This window comes from Taeniopygia guttata, chromosome 10 (genome assembly GCF_048771995.1).
Source record: "Taeniopygia guttata chromosome 10, bTaeGut7.mat, whole genome shotgun sequence".
Classification (NCBI taxonomy): domain Eukaryota; kingdom Metazoa; phylum Chordata; class Aves; order Passeriformes; family Estrildidae; genus Taeniopygia; species Taeniopygia guttata.
Window position 1 is genome coordinate 6,436,344 of NC_133035.1, and position 19,590 is coordinate 6,455,933.

Below are 19,590 nucleotides of genomic sequence, written 5' to 3' on the forward strand. Positions count from 1 at the left end.
ATGTAGGTCACTCTGTTGGCAGGGCTACAGTTAACTTTTAAAAGGACAATTCTGTTATTTCCTTAACAAGTAGTCACAGTGTTGTGATGCAATTTCTGTGACCTGTTCTAGTCAGTTTTGATTCCTAGAGGTGGAAAAATGTGTGACTGCTGGACCTCCAGGTTCAAGAAGGTATTATTTTCTGAAGTTGTGAGGCTTTATGTTTATTGGCATGAGTGTTTGCTTTTCTTAGTATCAGGAATGAAACCCAGCTCCAGTACTTAGCTACCCCTCTTTTCATGATATCTCTCATACAATGAACATGTGATGGAGCCCACTGTGGTTATAAAAACTTACTGTGGGTTGGTGTGTGTACAGAAGGAAGATAGGGAGAGAAGGGTTGGATCTCTTTGTAAGGACAAATTTTCCAGAAATATCTAAGAGCAGCAGTGGTAATCAAAGAATTCATGTTGGTAGCACTTGGTGGATGTAAAGCTGTGTGAAGAAGGTGTTTATTTTCCTTCTGAACAGAATTCTGGACAGGATCTAGTAGCAATAATGGTCAAATGAGGTGTTTCTTCACCAAATGAGTAGCTAGTTGGGATGGTTGAGGCCTCAGGTTGACTTTTTGCTGTCACACTTCTCATCAGGGCATTAATCCCCATGACATGCTCTAGGTCTCATTATTACCAAATTAATACCAGTTTTTATTATGCTATTGCAAGCATGCTTTGAGTGGGATTACCAGAAATAACGCCCTAACACAATACTGTTATTGCAAACCACCTGAGCTTTCTTATTCTTAATACTGACCATTTTAACCCTTCCTGAGCTGGGCACGCTGGAGGAGGGGAAGTGAGAGCACTGCTGCTGTTTAGTCAGGTACCACTGAATTATTGCCCCATCAGTGAGGGCTAGAAAGAACCAAACCTCCTATAAGGAGGTAAGGCATCTCAGCAGAGCTATGAGGTCACTTGCATTGAGTTTCTGCTGGTTTACCTGCCAACTGCATGGTTGCATTATTCAATCAAATCTTAAAGAAGAGGTTAAGAATTGCCTGGGATCAGAGGTATTATTGAGAAAGAGGATTTAAGTATTTGGGTTTGAATTTTGAAATCCTATCTCGGTGTTGAATGTCACATAAATGAGGTTATACAGCACTTGCTGAGAGATCAGTAAAAGCGAATATACTAAGTTATTGTACTGGGCATATTGCAGCTATGCTGAACTGGGATATCAGTGGTGATCTCTGAGGATGGAAAATTTCATTTAAGATAGTCCACATCCCATTAATTAAACCTGTTCCCAAGAGACAGTTTATTTAGTGACCTTACTGTTTGATTTTACTGTCTCAAAAAAAATTTAAATATCTTTTCCTCCTAACATGATATAGAAATGAGAGTTTTTGTGGTGTAATGTTGTATAATCCATTTTTCTTCAGAAGAAACACTTTTTAGGCATTGTTGGCTACTGTGTGAATTCCAGCAGTTGAATTTTTTAGGACAAATATGCTCTCAATGATTTTACTACTTTTATGTATGTGTGATACATGGAAAGCAGTGCATATCCACAAATCATGGTATGGTTACCAAAGTTACCATGAATGTAAAAAAGGCAATTTGTCCCCTTGGTTTAGTTCATGAAAATGCCAATAGTGAGATGCAGTGACAGCCTGCCCTGTTGAGCTGCCCTGCAGTGTGCTGCTGAAGGGAACAACGTGCTGCAGTGTGGCAGAATTTGGTGCTGCTGAAGGGAACAATGTGCTGGAGTGTGGCAGAATTTGGTGCTGCTGAAGGGAACAATGTGCTGCAGTGTGACAGAATTTGGTGCTGGTGAAGGGAACAATGTGCTGCAGTGTGGCAGAATTTGGTGCTGCTGAAGGGAACAATGTGCTGGTGTGGCACAGGTCGGTGCTGTTGGCCCTGCTTTGCACTGTGTGATGCTCTCTCAAAAGGGCTGCCTGAGCTCTTGTGACCAAACATTTCACAGGGGTGTCTGTTCACTGCTGTAAGGCCAGTTTCTAGACCAGTGAGCAGACAGGCATGCATTTTGTAACACGAAACAGTCAAAGGGCTCCCTTCTTTCATTCATGTTTAAATTATTTTCTCCAGATTGATTCTGAGCCAGTGAAAAGTGAGTACATGGAATGCAGAGCAGCACAGGCTGTGGTGGAGTGGAAGTGGCAATGCACAGTGGCTTTTGATAGGAATCAACCTGAGTGGTGGGAGCTCTCCTTAAGTAGATGGAAACCTGTTCCCAGATCCAGTAGATCAGTCATTTTTGTTAAAAAATGATTCCTGTCAAAGAATCTGCTGAAAGGCTGTGATGTATAAACTCACTAACACTTATGAGCAGTATAAGACAGTTTATTCTGTGACTTAAGGGGGAAAAAATTTATGGTGGAATCTTTTTAAAGTACACCTTGTTAACTATGGGCCTAATAATATACAAAGCATGAAAGAAAATTAAAAGCAGTAGGAGGGCTGGAAAGTAAATGATTGACTTGGGCAACTGTAGGCCAGTCACAGTTTTGAATTATGGAGGAAATGCCATGGATTAAGAGTGCATGTCTGAAATTATTTTAAGAAATTATCTAGTAATAAAAAAGTAATAAAAAAGTACATTAAAAATATATGCCCACAGTGATCCTGTTAGCAGAAATTCACAGAATTAGGACCAGGCTTTTCCCAATTTGACATTTTGTGTCTCCAAGGACTTTTCCATCTCCCCCCTTTTTTTTTTCTTAATCACATTTTAAATATTTGAGTAATATTTCAACAGCTTAATTGCTGACAGGAATAGCCAATAAGTCACTTTCAGTTCTTCAGAAAAAGAATCAAGGCAACTCTGTACTAAATAGTTGAACTGTGAGTAGCTGGGTAGTGTCCTTTAAAACCTTTCAATTAATTACAGTAATGTAGTGCTGCAAAACAGATAATTTGCTATGACCTCAAGTATTAGGTTAAATATTGGTACAGTTCTCCACAGAAATAGATTTAATTAAGTTAGAATGTATGTAATTGATTCAGTTACAGAGGACTTTGCCTACTAAAAAGCAGTTCTGTTAAAACCATGATGAGTAGAAGAGCTTAAATTTAAGTCAAAGAGCTTTGATAGGCATCTAGGGGGATGCAGCTCCTTTAGAAGTAATTTTCTACCCAAAATCAAAGAACTGCAGTTTTGGAGCATTTTTTAAAATGGAAATTAATAACAGCAATGCCAAAGCACAGATCAGCATATTTAATAGACTTTTGCAGTGGTAAATAATGTGTAATATCTTTTGGGAAATAAAGTATAAATAAAATTTGTAACCTGTTTTCTGTCTTCCACTTTCATCTTGCCCATAAAACCTCTGTTTCTGCTGATAGATCAGTGTTAAGTTCAGCTTGAGTAGGTGTTAGCTCTGGGTGGGTTGATGTGCTGATAGAGCACAACCACAGCCAGCAACACTTCAGAGAATGGATTATTCTGAATTCCCAGGTGAGGAGAACCCACAAGAACCCAGAAAATGCCGGGCCCTGGGCACCCAGAAGTGCAGCTGGACCAGGCTCACTGAGGACAGGAGTTTCCTTAGCATATTAGAGGACTTCAGTGTTCATTCCAGGACAGGACTCCTGGTAAAGGAAGCCTTTGAGGGTTTTGAAAAGTGTCAAACTTGACCAAACTTGACAAAATTAAAAGAAAGATATAGGTGTTGTTATTACTCTATCTGCAGATCTGTGGTGAGATTCTGTTGTCTTTTTATTAGTGTGGTTGTTGTGACTGGGAATACAGGGAAGAAAACCATCTCCTTCTGCTTGTGGAATTATTTCTGCCAATAGACAAGAAAAAATCTTGTGGAAAGAAATCTGTAATTCCTATACAATCCTTTTTCTCCTTATCCCTGTGAAACCAGTGGCTGAAGGTTGTTACCTTTCCAAAACATGGCTTTATTTCTTCAGAAACAGTGAAATGTTGTGAATTGAAAATGTGAGAAATCAGAAGCTTTGGGCTCATTCTAAGAAAACTTTTCCAGCAGTTGTACAAGTCTTCCTTGTTGTCATAAATGAGTGGTTTTGCTAATGTTCACCCTTGCAGTTTTTCATTTACAAGAGAAGTACTTTGATACTAGAAGATAAGATAAATGAAATGCTGAAAAGCTCATGGAAATACATTCTTTATTCTGCCTGACATCAGAAGAGAAATAAAACGAGTTATGCTTCAGCTGGAAGTAAGCCAGGGAACCTCCATTTAGAGGCAGTGGGAGAAATGTAAGGAGAAGGGAAGTGATGGAAAAAGGGAAAAAATGAAAAAGGTATGTAGGAGAAAGGCTGTGTAAAGAGCACTTAAGAGAAGAGGTGGAGGCCCAGGAAATTTGCAATCTTACCTGTGTATTTTAAAGACACTATATATCCTTAGTTCAAAGAGGGTTTCTATTCAATATAAATAACCAGCCCACCAGCTCTGAAAGTGCTTCAGTCTTGAAGACCACTTGAGGTTCAAAGCATTGTTCTTAGCATGAAGTCTGTGAGGCAGTGATAATGCATTGATTGCCAAGGCACACGTTTGCTTATGGCTAAAATTAGAAAAAGCTATAACAACCAAATTCCTTTTTGACACTGCAAATGTGCTAAGAGGGGCCAATTTCTACTACTCACAGCTGACATATTCTCAGCATTACAGAAATTGTTAAAAGTTAGAACAGTAAGAATGCTACATCATCATCATCATCATCATCATGTTTGCTTACATTAATTACACATCCTTACATTAATAGCACAAAACCCGATTTTCTTACTTGTCTGGGCAAATGCATTTTTTGAAATAAAGAATATATTTAGGTTGGCTTAAGTTTAAAGGGCCCATCATTTTTGTTATCAAAGTGCTGAAGAGATTTGTCTGAGCAATCAAAGAGGTGTATGTGTTTATGAGAATTATGCCCAAAGAAAGGAGATTGTCAGATCTGCATTAAGCAGCTGTTATGCCTCTGCTAGAGATGAACAGAGTAGATTAGAGATGTCTGCTGGCTGTGGACAGACATGAATTACATGATGCTTTTCTGCAAATATTTTTCTGTTAGGCAGTAATTTACCTTTAGATGGTAACTCCATTCTTGGTGGCATTCCTCCCCCTCCCTTTTGTCCTAGTTGACTGCAAATATTGTTGAATACTTGCTTTCCTCTTATTCTGTCTTGCTCTTCTTCAGTCTAGGGAGCAACAGAAAAGCTATTGCTGTGTAATCTCACTCTTGTTTAGATCTGGCTAAGTAAGTACAAGGCTCACGGGTTCTCTTTCTTTCCTCTCCTGTATAGTTCTGGGAAGCTTTTTTTCCCCTCCCTTAATACCAAAAACCATTATACTGCTCTCTCTGCTGTAACTACCAAAAGCTTCCTTCAACAATGACTGTCATGGTCAGAGAGCAGATTAACAGGGATAAACTGTTCAAGAGTGCTGGTGGCTTATCTGCTAGGGCAAATCAGCACTCTGTTCACACATCTTGAGCCGGGAAGATTGATTAAAAGCACCATGTGGCCATAAGGCTGGAATGGGAGGTAAATGACTTTCAGGGTTCCCAGCTAGCAAGAGTCCTGGGAGAATATAAGACTTGGGAAGAAAACAAACCCAAATAAAAACAAACCCAAAGAAAGGTCCCTTTGATCTGATGGCTGTCTGACATCTGTAGCACTTCTGTTTCCAGAAAATGAAAGCATGTCAATTTAAAATCTCTGGTTTTCACTGGAGTTCAAGTCTGTTTTGCGTATATATTAAAAACACAAATGTATTTTATGTACAGAAAGAAAATTGTTTTTCTTTAATGGTGTCTCCCTTCCTGTGCTGCAAATGTCACCCAGAATAGCTGTATTCACTCATTGCTCTGAACTGGAAGAAATGTTTTTTGCCAACTTGTCAGACTGCAGTGTTAGGATCAAGGCCTTCTGAGATTCCTAATATATCAAGCTAGACTACATCTTGTTCATGTTTATTACAAGTCCTGTAAATACCTAACTGCTCCTTTGCTTATGGAGTCAGTAACTGTTTTCTCTCTCTTTCTCTGTTTTTAGAAGCAGAAACAGAAATCCTATTGGTCCAGGAAAGTATGGCTATGGAAAAGTGCCATACATTTTACCTTTACAAACTGACACTGGCCAGCAGCCTCAGAAGCTGCGGAGGCAGCGGCAGTCGTCGAGGAAGCAGCTGTTCCACCCGAGCCCCTACAGCCAGGCTGCTGCTCCTTCCCTGCAGCACGGGAGCCTTTACCAGGAGCCAGGCGGGCCTCAGGCGGGACACCAGGTCCTGGGGCCCTCGGTGTATCAGCCCCCTTCGTTCCCCGTGTCCCAGAGCCTGTTCCACGGCCGTGACTCCAACCCTCAGGCCCTGCAGGGCCAGCCCCAGCCCCAGCGGGCTGCAGCCATCGTGTGCATTGGTGCCTACAAGCAATATAAACTCTGCAACACAAATGTAAGTCTGCTTTGCCTGTGTTTCCTGAGTTGGACAGCTGTTGGTTTTCCCTAGTATGCAAAATGTTCACCTAATTGTCAAGTTAAGTTGAATTTTTTAAAAATTTAGTTTAATAATTATTTTTGTGAACTTATTTTAGAGTGTGTTGGGGAATACTGAAAGCAGATCCATATTACTACATTTACCTAATACTGTACCTTCAAGGCCTTTAATCAGTCACTTCATCTACCAATACGTAGAGTTCTAATTTGATGAAACCTGGGAACATGAAGGGATTTGAGATAAGTATAGTAATTGAGAGAGGGACAAACATGGACTGAACAATATCAGAGAATGCAATAATGGTGGCTACCTGTCACCCAGCAAGGATGAAACCACCACAGTCACTGACAAGCCTAATGTTTTTCCATGAAAGAAATTGAAAAATGGAGCTTGGATAGGCCGTGTTATGAAGGCTGTCTACTTCTCAGTCCCGTAAGATGAGGTTATCCTTTTGTGAGTGCTAGTCATGTTCTAAACAGCATTTAGAGACAGCTCCCAGTAGCCTGGACCACTCCAGTGACTTTCTGTGGTGCTCTGTGCATTCTGTTTCAGATGATACTTTGACCTGCATTCAGTTCTACGTGCTTTGATTTTAACTTCCTAATTTATTGGAGTGAAAATCTGTTCTGTGTTAATTTTTAAATAAAACTTATTCTGTTATTATTTGGTTCAGAGATGTTTGTCTGGGTGTAGCTCCATGCTCCAGGCAGTCTCCCATTGTATGTGGGAGGCAAATGAGGTTTTGTTTAGTCCCCATTAGTGGTTTTCATCCTAAAATTTCCAGTTTCTGCCTGTGCCTTTTTAGTATTTCCCAAAGTATGTCTTCCTAATATGTTTTTCTTATTTGCCCTGATAATCTTACTTAGTGTTGCAGAGATGAAGTCATATGGATTTGCATATTAGAAGCAGAATATTCAGGAGAGATCTGGATAAGTTGACATAACAGACCATATCTTTTGGATAGGTGAACATCTGATTCTTCTGCCCCCTAGAAATCCTGATTTGTTTAATGGAACATGCATAGCGGAATATGTAACTATAGAACACAGGATAACAAAAACATAACCTCAACAAATCACATGAGTTCCTTTTTGCTTCTTAGTTATGACTCTTGCTTTATTTATGAATAAAGTTCATTGATTGAGACTAGAGCAGTTGATTGAAAAGACCTAATGTCAAGAAAGCTTTAGTGTATTTGTCTGGAATGGAAAACACAAACGGCTAATTTGAGCCTCTGAGAATAGTCTCTGGGACAAATTCCTCTTTCAAAAAACAGTTTCTGTTTTTTGAAGGAAATGGGAAATGACCTTAGTGCATGGGCATTAATTTGGAAAGTTTTCTGAGCTAAATTTGCTCACTGTGTCCAAGCGATACACAAATGTCCCAGTCTTTATTTCATCCCTCACACATTGGTGCACAAAGTTGGACAGTATTCTGCCTGACTTAATGTGACAAAATTGTTTCCAGGAAAAGAGGTCTTTTCAGAGGGCAAGGGGTAAGAGATGAGAAAGTTAGAAATGAGGTGGAAGAAAGAAGCAATCTGAGATTGCCAGGGTATGGAGAAGGAAGGTTTATAGAGAGCATTTGTTGAGAATGGCAAGTGGGCTGGAGAGTAGAGGGCAGTGAGCTTGTGAATTGGACAGTGGTTGGACATGCAGGTCAGCATGGTGAGTGGTTTGGCCATTGGTAGATGTCTTTTGATAGAAGAGAACAGGAGTGAAAATATTTTCATGTTAGTTTTAGAATCTCATGTTCAAACAGAAGAATCCAACTGATGAAGAGAAAACATAGATGAGCACACTGCTGCTGCCTCTTTGCCATTGTTGCTTGTATAAATACAGTTATAAAGAAATCTATAGTGCAGGAGACTTAATAGCAAAGAGAAACTTCTAGCTACATAATGATATTCTTTATTTAGTAATGTTTCTGTTACCCTTGGAGAGGCTGTAATTGCTATCCAGGGTTATTTTGCTCCCCAGAATGCGGTAATTAATGTAATTATAAAAAAGAAGTTGCTAAGAACAGTTTTAGTATAAGGCCAGGATGAGAACAAAACAAGGCTGATAGTGTTTCACTTTGTTTGCTCATTCTTCCTGATTAAATGCTTCTGCACGCGGGCTTTAATTTAATTTATCAGCAGCGACATGTACCAGTGGTCTTGCCAGCAAGCAGAGAACAGTATATTTTTATTTATTTCTTTTCTTTGATTCTTCCTGGAGCATACCAAAACTGAAAATTTCATTTATTGGAAGTATTCTGTTAACCATTATCCTGGTGTTTGGCCACTCCCTCTACAGTTTCTCCTGAGGGCAACTAATTAATAACAAATTAAGTTAATCTGCTTTGGTCCATTAGGTAATTTCCTCATTATTGTACATTTATTGTTTTTTCATTGATAGCTGAACTCATTTCACATGACTGATGGATTGATTCATTAAAGGTAAACTTGTGAGGTTTGGTTAGGGAGAGCCTCGGAAGTTCTTGTATTTGTTCAAGTGTTCCTGAAGGTCATTAAACCTATTTTCTTATTATATAAGTGGCTTCCTCTGTTCAGCACCTTGCATACAAGCTCACCTCAGAACACACAGCTGCCTGTCACCCTCTTTGGCAGGAAACAGGCAGCAAAATCTCTCCTTACCTCACAAACAACTCTGGCTGATCTAACTGAAACCACAAGCTACCTGCAATACAATAGGATTCTTCTAATGTAGTCTCAATTCCTTCAGAAATAGGGAAGTGATGAGTAAATCTCCCTTATTTCCCCTGCATTAAAGGAGAAGGAATTATATGCATGTGTGGCTGAAGGAGAATTTGAATTCAACCTTTGTGTGGTTTGTCACCAGAACAAAGCAAGCAACTCAAATGGAACATTTGTTTACTGAGCACTTTCTGTAATTAATTGCCTCGAGCATTGCCAAGTCACTAGCTCTTCATGAGTGCCTGAATGTGTGAGAATATATTTGTAAACCAGCTCTAGGCTGCAGGTCTCTTGGACAGTGTACACAAGGAAGCTTTCAGGCTTCTGGATATTCCAGACTACTTAAGGTAGTTTTGTGACATGGACACACGACTGATGCTGAAAATGGTGGCAAGCATCAGCCCTTTATTATTCCCCAGTACAACTTTTTATACTTTTTTTTTTCTCACATGTGTAACACCTTTTACTCTTTTGTTATTGGTTAATCAGCTTTCCACACTTCTCCTTCATTGCTGGTCACCTGCCTTACACAGCTCCACCCCACTGGGGATGAGGCTTGGCCACAGCTCCATTCCTATTCTGCCACAGTTTCTGCATGAAGAGTTATACTAAATAGATGTAAAATATGAATTTTCATTAGCTATGGCTTGAGGTGTGAATTTTTGGCGAAATTCATATAGGACTTTGGAAAAGTCAAGGTAAAATGTATGAAAGAGTAACTCCTGAGGGCTTAGTGAAATATTTATGGATGAAATTTTGCTGAGCTTGTCCAGTTCCATTCCCAGTTGCTAGTTTTCCTACTGGTTCATGTGGATTACTGTCATGTCTCCAGTTACACTGTGTTGTTTTTCTCAGTATTTTATGTGACTGGTGTTTAGCAAGATGTCAGTTTTGTTGTGGAGAAGTGTCTAGATAGGATCAGAAGACAATAACAATGTTTTTACTTTCTTGGCCTTGCCTCTTCAGCTATGCCTGCTTTTACTGTGGTAGCACAGCTATGGAAAAGTTGGGTTTTGGTTCTGAATAAGAGTCCTCTGCTTGGATCTGTGGTCCTGTGTGCAGAGTTTTGAGAACAGCACCTGAGCAGGGAATGGGAAACATCTGAAAGCCAATTTTGGAAATGGAAAGAGGTTTTACAGTAGAAGAGATGAGGTGAGGTAAAAGACTCAGGATCAATCCTCAGTTCTATCAAGATGGGACAAATTAAAATATTTGATTTTCCAAAGAATCTTACTGATGATACTGATTCTGAGTTACAGCTGTGCCATTGAAGGGCTTTTTTTGGATGCAGAACCCTAATTAAATAGAATTACAATGTCCTGCAGGAATGTGTTGAGTCCATTAAACAGTGATGTGCTTTTCTGTCACCTAAGGATATAGGTAGGCATTGGCAGGGTCCTCTGGCACCTGGGATCTTGGGCCATCCACCAGCTCACTGGTGTTCTGCCCAAGCAGTTTTGAAAATTTTCCACTCTGTAGAAACTGAAACATTTCCAGTGCTTCAAGTTTTAGCTAAGGTAGAAATGGAAATGTTTAATTTTGTATGGAACAGAAAATATAATTTCCAGACAAGTAGTTTCAGAATTGATATGAGGTGCTGCAAGTGTGCACTCTTTAATGTGGTTGGGATGCTCACACTAGAGGTGAAGGCTAACAAAAACCTATGTATTTTTTAGGTGAACTTTTTTTTAGACTGGAAAGCTCCTTCTTTTTCCCAAGGAGTTACTGTAGGGTTTATTCTTCTTTTGAGATTTGTACAGAGTAGGTGTTTGACATAAGTGGCAAAGTGGGGTTAAGATGACATATCTTTTCCTGAGGAAATTTAAACTTGACTTTATGTGAGGAATTTTCCATGCAAACACTGTGGGATTGTGTGTAGGTTTGGTAGTCTGACATTCTGTGGGTGCACAGGAAACTTATTGAAAGCTTGCATTACTTTGGGCTATACTGTCCTTCTTTTTGAACATTTTGCTATTTGCAGCAAAGGTGTGTAAATATTAATTCAGAATGATTTGTCACCAGTACAGGCTGAACTTACCAGAGGCTGGCACAGAGATATTGCTTATAAAGGATCTCATGTAGTTTGATCATTTGTCATTTGTGTACAAAAGAATCACAGAGAGACATCTTTGATGAAGCTCTTGGACCACAATTATTCCCTCTGTATCTCTGCACTGTGGTTATATGACACATCCCATTCAACATCTGAGGACCTTGTATTAGAAAATGTTTTGCATTATGACATTCTTATTAGAGTGCAAATAATGATGGGAAACTGTTTGCTGTAAATCATCAGGAAAAGTATGTTAAGGTAACTTTAAAAGCTCTCTCCAATAATTTTATTATGCAAAAAAAACCCCAAAAACCTACTTGTGGCAGTAAGACAGTTAGCTATTTTACATAAAGTTATTATTACTAGGTTAATTACTTACTAAGGTAGTAAAATGTTCATAATAAGTCCAAAATCACACAATTCAGAAAACCTTGATGTCTAGAGGCTTGTTGATTTTAATTGAAAATCGAGCTACTTAGTTTGATCAATAAATCTAAGCCACTTTAAACTAATTAAACATCTAGGAATCCAGGAGTCATGCCCTGTTGTGACAAGAACTATAAAAGCATGGACCAAAAGGAAAGGTGCAGGTGAAAATTTGGTAATTTACACATGGCTATAGCCAGGTCCTGTATTGTCCAGGTCAGGGAGAAGTGACCAGTGGGATCTGTAACGTTCTAATGGAGAACATCTTTGACTTTATTCAAGGGCAGTAAGATATAAATAAAATACAGTAGAGCCTAGGATAGAATAAACACCTTAAGGCCATAAAACAGAAATACTCTCAACCTTTGTTTTCCAGTGTAATACCTATCAGTGATTAAAAAATCTACTAAATGTGTTAGTTAGCCAGTTCATACATTCAGTGTCATTCATATGTTTGGGTTTTAGCTTGAATGCTCAGGGAACTGAATTTTCCATGGACTTTGTTAACTTTCCAATATATATTTTCTAGATTTTTAATGTAAAAGAGTACTTCAGAAGGTATGGTTAGCAGTAGTACTTCAGTATGTTATGGTACTGCAGGAAGCATTGAGCTGCCTTTTTCTTCTGTGGGGTTTATTTTGAAGTTCTGAGCCTGTTGCATGGGTTGCATGATTAGCTGGAGAAGTCTGCCTCAAGTGGAGTGAATTTGTGTTTGTGAATAGCTGAAGATTCAGACCCTCATTTTGGTGTAATGTCACTGTGACATAAAAATGTTAATAATTCATCTAAGTGCCTCAAAATCAAAATACAAATCAGTTGCCTAAAGCTCTTCTTTCCTAACTTCTTGGTGAACTTTGAATGGGAGGTTTCATTAGCAGTTGGAATTGTCTGAGAAGTTACCTTGCTAATTCTTGGAATAAATGGAATACATGTGTCTTGGAGAAGAGGAAAGAGGAAAAAGATCCACAGTTATTCCATCACTTCATCAGTTATGAATAGCAGCATTAGCACTTAAAATGCTGTGGAGTGATTTGCAAACTTCATTGGGATCCTTGTTGAAACAGAATAGGGGTTTTTGTTCTGCAGTAGAACAGGACTCAGGGTGATTTAGGTTGCCTGGTTATCATTCAGATGTAACTTCTGTGCCAAGTTTTAAAAGAGGAAGCTCATCAATGAAAATTGGGACTTCTGAGTTGTAACCAGATGGTTGCATTCCTGCTACATCTGTAGTTTTGTTTAACAGTGTATTGTAAATTTGAGTAGTGTCATTTATCAATGTAGGCAAGTGTTGTGGGAGAGATTTGAAGGCATTCCAGCTTGTCTTTGTTTCTTCTTGTCAATTCACATTGACAAAAGTGTTTGTCTGAAATTCCGGTGTGGAATTTTTCAACACTCACATAATTTGAACAAGAAATGTGCTTTTTATTCATATGTCAGTTTAATTGTATCCAGGTTTTCAAAGCAGAGGAAGCTCTAGATGTCACGGTTAATTTACAAAAAAACTTTTTAATGCTGTTTAGATGAGTATTTGTTAACTATTCCCATTAATTACAGGTATAAAAAAATATGGTCTGTCAGTGTCTGCTTTGGCACATGAAAGGAGTAGCTTTTTCCTGGTATTTTTAGATTAGTTCAGTTATTGCAGGTATCAGTGCATAAGTGTAAGACATTTTCCAGCCAGGTAGCAGGAAAAGAACATACATTGCATGAATACAGGAACTTGCAGTGAAACTACCACCAGTACAACCCCAGTCCTCTCTTGTGCTGACCAAGGCGAGTAGAGGAAGAAGGAAGTGCAGGAGAAGCTGCCAAAGTTAAGCTGTGGATTCTGAAAAAGTTGTTTGTTAGCAGTGCTGTCAAGGTTTTAGTTTTAGTTTTGTGTGTTTTGGGAAAGAGGGGGTGTTGGTTAGTTTTTTTGTTTGTTTTGTTTGGGGTTTCTTGTTTGGGTTTTTTGTTTGGTTGGTTTTTTAATTTCTAATAACAAAACCCAAACCAGTCTGGTGTGCTTTGTCTCATCTACTTCATCTGTTTCATCAGTTGTGCTGTCTGTCCAGACTTAACGTGGGCAGCATATTGCCCGTGTAGAGACATGCAAGTGTAATTAGTGAAACAGAGCTTCTTTCTAGTGATAAGTTGGTAATGCTGTTTATCTTCAAACTCTTGACTTGCATTGGTGGAAAAACCCATCCTGTGTTGTTTATATCTGTCAAGCAGTGTTGGAGGCACTGAGTGATATGTAGGGGGAAGAGGCCAGGGAAACATCCCCTGGCACATTCTGCAAAGCAGCTTTGGCTTTTGGCTGCAGCATTCAGGACATTACCAGCCAACTCACATACTGCTTCTCCTGAATTTCTGTTTGCATCTTCATTCGTTAAAAACAACAAGGAATACTGATGGTCTTGCTGGCTTTTTTGACACCTCAGTTTAGGTCACTTTCTGAGGACAGTTTTTTTGGATGATGTGAGGTTTTAGTTCGAGCAACAAAATGCCATTAGAAGGACAAAGTCAAACCTGCAGAGGTTTAGAGCTTTCAAAACTGTGTGAGCAATCCTCTGGTAACTCTTGTGTTAAGAAAACTATTTAATTTCCTGATAATACAATTTTTTACCTCAGGGTCTGTGCATCGATCAAGTGCTTAGTTATGACTGATACACTATGCAATGTTATCCTCTTTTTATTCAGCCTTTGGCTTCTTGCCTTAAAAATGCTCTGTGCAGAAGGTGAGAAAAAAAGGCTTCTCTAAGGACTAGTTGTTGATGCTATTACTGCAGTGTTTGCTTTAATATTCACAAAGCTGCTGTGTGATAGCAAGATCTAATGTGTTGTAAGAAATGGAGCTGCCCTATGGAAGAATGGGGTTTAAGAGAAGTGTTCCATAATTAGTGCTTCTTGTCAAGTAGCTTGAATTGAATTTTTTTCCCCCATGCTCAGTATCATATTTATCACTTGGCAATAGTCAAAGCAAAATTTGTGTTGCCAAAACTGTAATTATGATTTGGCAGCTCGTCTGCAGAACATGTCCAGAGGTTTTCAGTCAGACCCCCAAAACAGTTCACAAATTGAGAAAGGATTGGATGAAGTAATTGCACCATAGGTGACATTTTTCCCCCTCGAAACTGGTAGAGTAGCTACTCCAGAAACTGCAGACTGTCCTTCATGTTCCTTATTCTGTAAATCCATTTATATCTACCAGGTTTTACTGTGAATGAGGCAGAGATTATGTAAATAACTCTTCCAGCTAAACATTCCCCAGAGTAAGTCCATTCTGCACACTGAATGAGTCACAGATCATATGGGGAAAATGGTGTGCACTCATGGAATTGGGAGTGGACCTCGCAGGCAGGAAGAGCCAAGTGATACAGTAATTGCACGGACAGTCTCTTCCAGCTTGAGATTAAACATTCTTTTAATGTCACTTACTTTATAGTGTTTAAACAAACCAAAAAAGCCTTCAAAAGCAGAATGCCATCATGAGATACATCAGTATTCACAGAACTCATCAGATCATTGCAGCTGAGGCACTGGCAGAGGGAATTGCTCTCTTGAGCACCGCAGGGCAGTGAAATGCTTTGCTGTGGTATCTCATCACAGCCCTTTCTGCATGGACAGCCTATCTCTGCTCCTTCCCTCTGGCTGGAGCTGTCCCACTGTATTTTATCTTCAGTCACACTTCTCACTTCCTTAGTGCTTTTTCTCATATTTTCATCTTTTCTCTCCATCTCTTCTGCCTCCAGTCTCTCCTTTTTCTACTTAGTTCCCTGCTTCTTTGCAGTATCATCCAGTTTCACTTTCTTCTTCTCAGTACCTTCTTCAGCTGACTTGCTCATCCAGCCTCATCCCTTGAACGTCAGTCCCCAGATTTATCTGTTTTTCCAATGTATTCCATGTATTTTAGGTACAGGCTCAAGTGGGTATTAAGAGCAGAAGAGAGATGTTTTCATTTTCAGTCCTTGCCCTATTACAGACCTCAGGAACACTTCCCAATAACTGCTGGAAAGCTGCTCAGCCTCTTTGAGCCTCAGGTGTGGAACACTCTTATGAACAGATTGTTCCTCCAGGTTAGATGCAGAACTTTAAAAAGTTTTAATTGGAAGTGTACAAAGTATGTTATCAGCATTATTTTTAAAATTCTTGTGGTCTGACTATAATTGAGTGGATTTCCGTAGAAAAAGCAGACGGTGCATTCTTGACAAAAAACCCACTTTCCTGGCTGACATAATTTCACTAATTAAAATAGAATAGGCAGTTACAGTTGGGAAAAAAAAAGTCATAATATTGGCAGCATGGGAAAAAATAAAACACTTTTTCCTTTTGTTTTCCTTCGGGCTCACTCTGGGATGAAATGCTTCAGTCAAAAAAAGAAAGACTAAAACAGATAACAGGAGTGGAAAGTTTTAGTCTGAGAGGTTAAAGTTGGACAAACTCATCAGTAAATGAACAGTGCTACCAGCTGCAGCTATATTAAACCATTCTAAAATAAGACAAATGTATCTGCCAGTTGGTTTGAGGTACTTTTTTTCTTTTTCTTTGAAGTATATGACCTAGGAAGAAAGACTATACCACAGAAACAGTTTTAGTGCGTGTTGTATCAGAAACTCATTTTTAATGGAAACAAGAACTCTAAAATCTGAATAATGCTTCAATTTCTGTTTCCAGACTGGGTTCCTGCAAACTCAAAGTTGTTTTTAAGTTGCATTTACATTGCTCTGAAGGTGTTCACTTTTTGCGGAAAACAAATTGATCCATATCCTAGATTTCTTTTTTTTTTAAAACAAAATCAAACAAAAGAAATTGTCCCAACAGAATTATTTCAAATTCCCCTGGTTGTAGTAACAGCTGTACATTTGCCTGTATGTTTCTGTCTCATGTAACAGCACATTGACATTTCTGTTGCCTGGTTGGTCCTTAGACTGGAGCTAGTTCTCTAAAAATATTGTGATTACTGCTGCAGTATGAATTTTTAATTAAGAAGTAGATTATCGTGGTAATACCAATCTGAAACTTCCTTAAACTTTTAGTCCTCCTGCCGGAACCATTCAGGTAGTGCCTCCTCCCACACAAAGACCAGTCATTTAAATGGAATGCATGAAATTGAGTTTCCATTGAAGTTGATTGGGCTTTCATAGGGAAAACTGCTGGAGGATTACTCCTGCCCACTGCTGAAGCTGGTAGAATGAGAGTCACATAAAAACTACTCCCCAGAAGGAACAGGCAGCTCCAAGAACAATACTTTTAAAAAATGTAATAAAATACTGCTGGAAGCTCTAGAGTAGATGTTTCATCACTGTGGCATAATTTTCTACAAACTATGAGGACTAGATAAATCAACTTTACTTCGTGTCTGTAAACTTTACTAAAGCTGGATCAAGCATGAGTTTGTCTCAGGGTCTTTCATAGCTGATATTGGTGGTGCCTTTCAGAGAGGGTTTTGGAGTGGCTGATATTTCTAGAATAAAGAAGGCTATTGCTAGTATATGAAAGCAACTATTCTTAGCATATAAACCTCCCATTTCCTGAGAAGGACTAATAAAACATGTTCCATGTTGCAGGTATATTTGAATAATGTAGACAGATGATACCATGCAAGATGATAAAGCTGAAAGCTTCCATGTTAAGGCATTCTTCATTTGAACCTGAGTATGTGAAGTGGAAGTAGCTTTTAATTGATTTCCCATTAAATGAGGCAATAGCTTGCAGTTTAGGCACCTTGAGCACTATGTAGTGTTTCTATAAACAGGTATTTGATTGGAGGGATTCTTGTATCTGTGGAATTTTTTAATGCAGCATATTTATATAGAAAGGTGATAGCACTACTGAGAGTGGGAACAGCAGCTGTAGAAAGCAGTTAAGATTTCTGATGCAAACTTTTGATGGTTGCTTGGGAGCATGGAAGGAATATTCTGTGTAAACCCCAATCTCGATACTGAAGTAACTCTTTGCTCAGGGGCCTGGGTACTGAAAGAAATCTGGGACAGTAAAGCAGTAACCTTATTTTAAAAAAACCCCAACTTTAAAAAGACCAGTCATCTGGTCTTTTGCTGGATCAAAAAAGACTAGCAACAGTCTTCAGTGTGCAGGTGTGAGTTGACATAGGCCTGACTTTCAGGACATACTTGTGTATTGCTTTACAGCAGATAATGCTCTGTTCCAGCATGGTCTGTTTCCAGTATTTGCCTTCCATTTTCTAACTGCTCAGCTTTCAGCTTATAGAAACCAATTATTGTTTCTCAGAATTTTTTGGTTGGTTGGTTGCTTAGTTTTTTTTGGAATAGTATTTGTAAAATTTTAGCATTAAACATAATTGGAGTATTTTCTTGACACATTTTTGGTATTGCTGAGGAAATGTGCTGTTAATTTTCCTATTATAGCTCCTTGATTAGCCCCTCCTAAGGTAGTAGTTCCAAACGTTTCCAGTTGTGCACATTAGATCATTTGAGATCCTTTGCGTGGGATGGATGAGTGACTAACATTTTATTTTAAACCAAAGCTGGACTTGAATCTTTTACAAGTTGCTGTAAATCTGAAATAAAATAAGTTATTCCAGTTTAATCAGATGGATCTGTCAGTGAGAATTTAAAAAGAAAAAAGCCACAAACCTGTGAAGTTAAGCAGAAATACTTCTTTTTTCCATCTGTTTGGTTGAGCTTTCTTCCCCATTATTAGATGGACTGCATTTTCAGATGTAAAGTGCTACAGAATGGAAAAATGTAAAGCAGTAATAGATGCACTTGCCACATTATGCATTAATGCCTTATGTGTCTGATAGATTGCAGTTAATAAAGATCAGGTTTGGATAGCACTTCAAAGACTTTTCTAGTTAAATTCAGACGACCTTCTTGTTGCAAAGCTGAAATCATTAATGGAAAAAAGGGTTCAGCTGCAGGCTGAGAGGGCAGCAGCTCCCTGGCCCATGGCAGCCCATAGCTCTGCCAGGGCCCATCTTCCTTGATCCAAACACAAGCTACCTGGATGGGATTTGGGTAGAAGTACAGCGATTTTGTATTGTGCACACATCTAAGGTCTTTACCAGCTGTGACGGGCAGCCCTTGAAAGGAGTGAGGGGGAAGAGAAGGGCTGAAGTCCCCTATAGCTGCCACAGGCTCTGCATGGCCTGGAGTCTGTGGTTAGCAAAGCTCACTGGAGTTTACAGCACTGTCATTACTCTGCCTGTCTCCATTGCAGCAGACACGGAGGTGTAAATTCATGGCTTGAGGCAGTGCAGAGTCTGCCAGTACAGGTGCTCCTTCCTCATAAACTTGTGCAGATACCACTGCATTCCCAGATGGAAATTCTCCTTGCATGTCAGGCCAGACATTTACAGTGCACTGTCTGTGCCTGTGCACTGTAACCAGAGCTGGCTAGCACTATTTTTACTGCAGAGCTGTTCTTCACATGCATTTTAAAGTTTCTTGCACAATTTGGTTTTTCAGGAGCATCAGTTCCATTTGAATTGTGTCTGGTATTTTGTGCCACAGATAACTAGACATATTTAATATGCCCTTTATTTTTTTTCCTTTTGGTTGGCAGTTGTCTTTATGTTCTCTTTCCATGTTATAAAATTAGAACTATTGGGGAAGTCAGAGAGTCTCCAGGATTTTAAATGGATCATTTCTCTCTTTCAGTGTATGTTCAGGTGGACAAAACTAGGTTGCCTTGATTTGAGGTAGTACCTATGGGGCAAGCATGGTCCTTGGCCATATAGAGAGAAACAGCTTACCTGGAAAATTAACATTTGAAGGACCCTGTATTCCACTTTCTTAAGTGGACTTGGAACTTCTGTAGGTTTTAGGAGAACAAGACACCAGCAGTTCAGAGCAGAAGTTCAAAGTTCACTGCAGAAGTGGTAACTTGTGTAAAGAACTGGATTTTTAGACTATGCATATTGAAGGACACAATATATTTAAGAGTAAGCTCTGCACAGGAAAGAACAATCTTCAGATTACTGTTTCAGAAA

General features: G+C 39.1%; 1 protein-coding gene across 2 annotated transcripts in view; it reads left to right on the top strand.

Annotated features, from left to right (window-relative positions):
* Nucleotides 1-19,590, top strand: part of THSD4 (thrombospondin type 1 domain containing 4) — a 236,772-nt gene that overhangs the window by 40,785 nt on the left and 176,397 nt on the right. For both annotated transcript variants that reach the window (XM_030281191.4, XM_072934125.1), the window contains exon 5: nucleotides 6,021-6,417. In XM_030281191.4, the coding sequence (XP_030137051.4) occupies nucleotides 6,021-6,417 (397 nt within the window). The remainder of the gene's footprint in view (nucleotides 1-6,020; nucleotides 6,418-19,590) is intronic.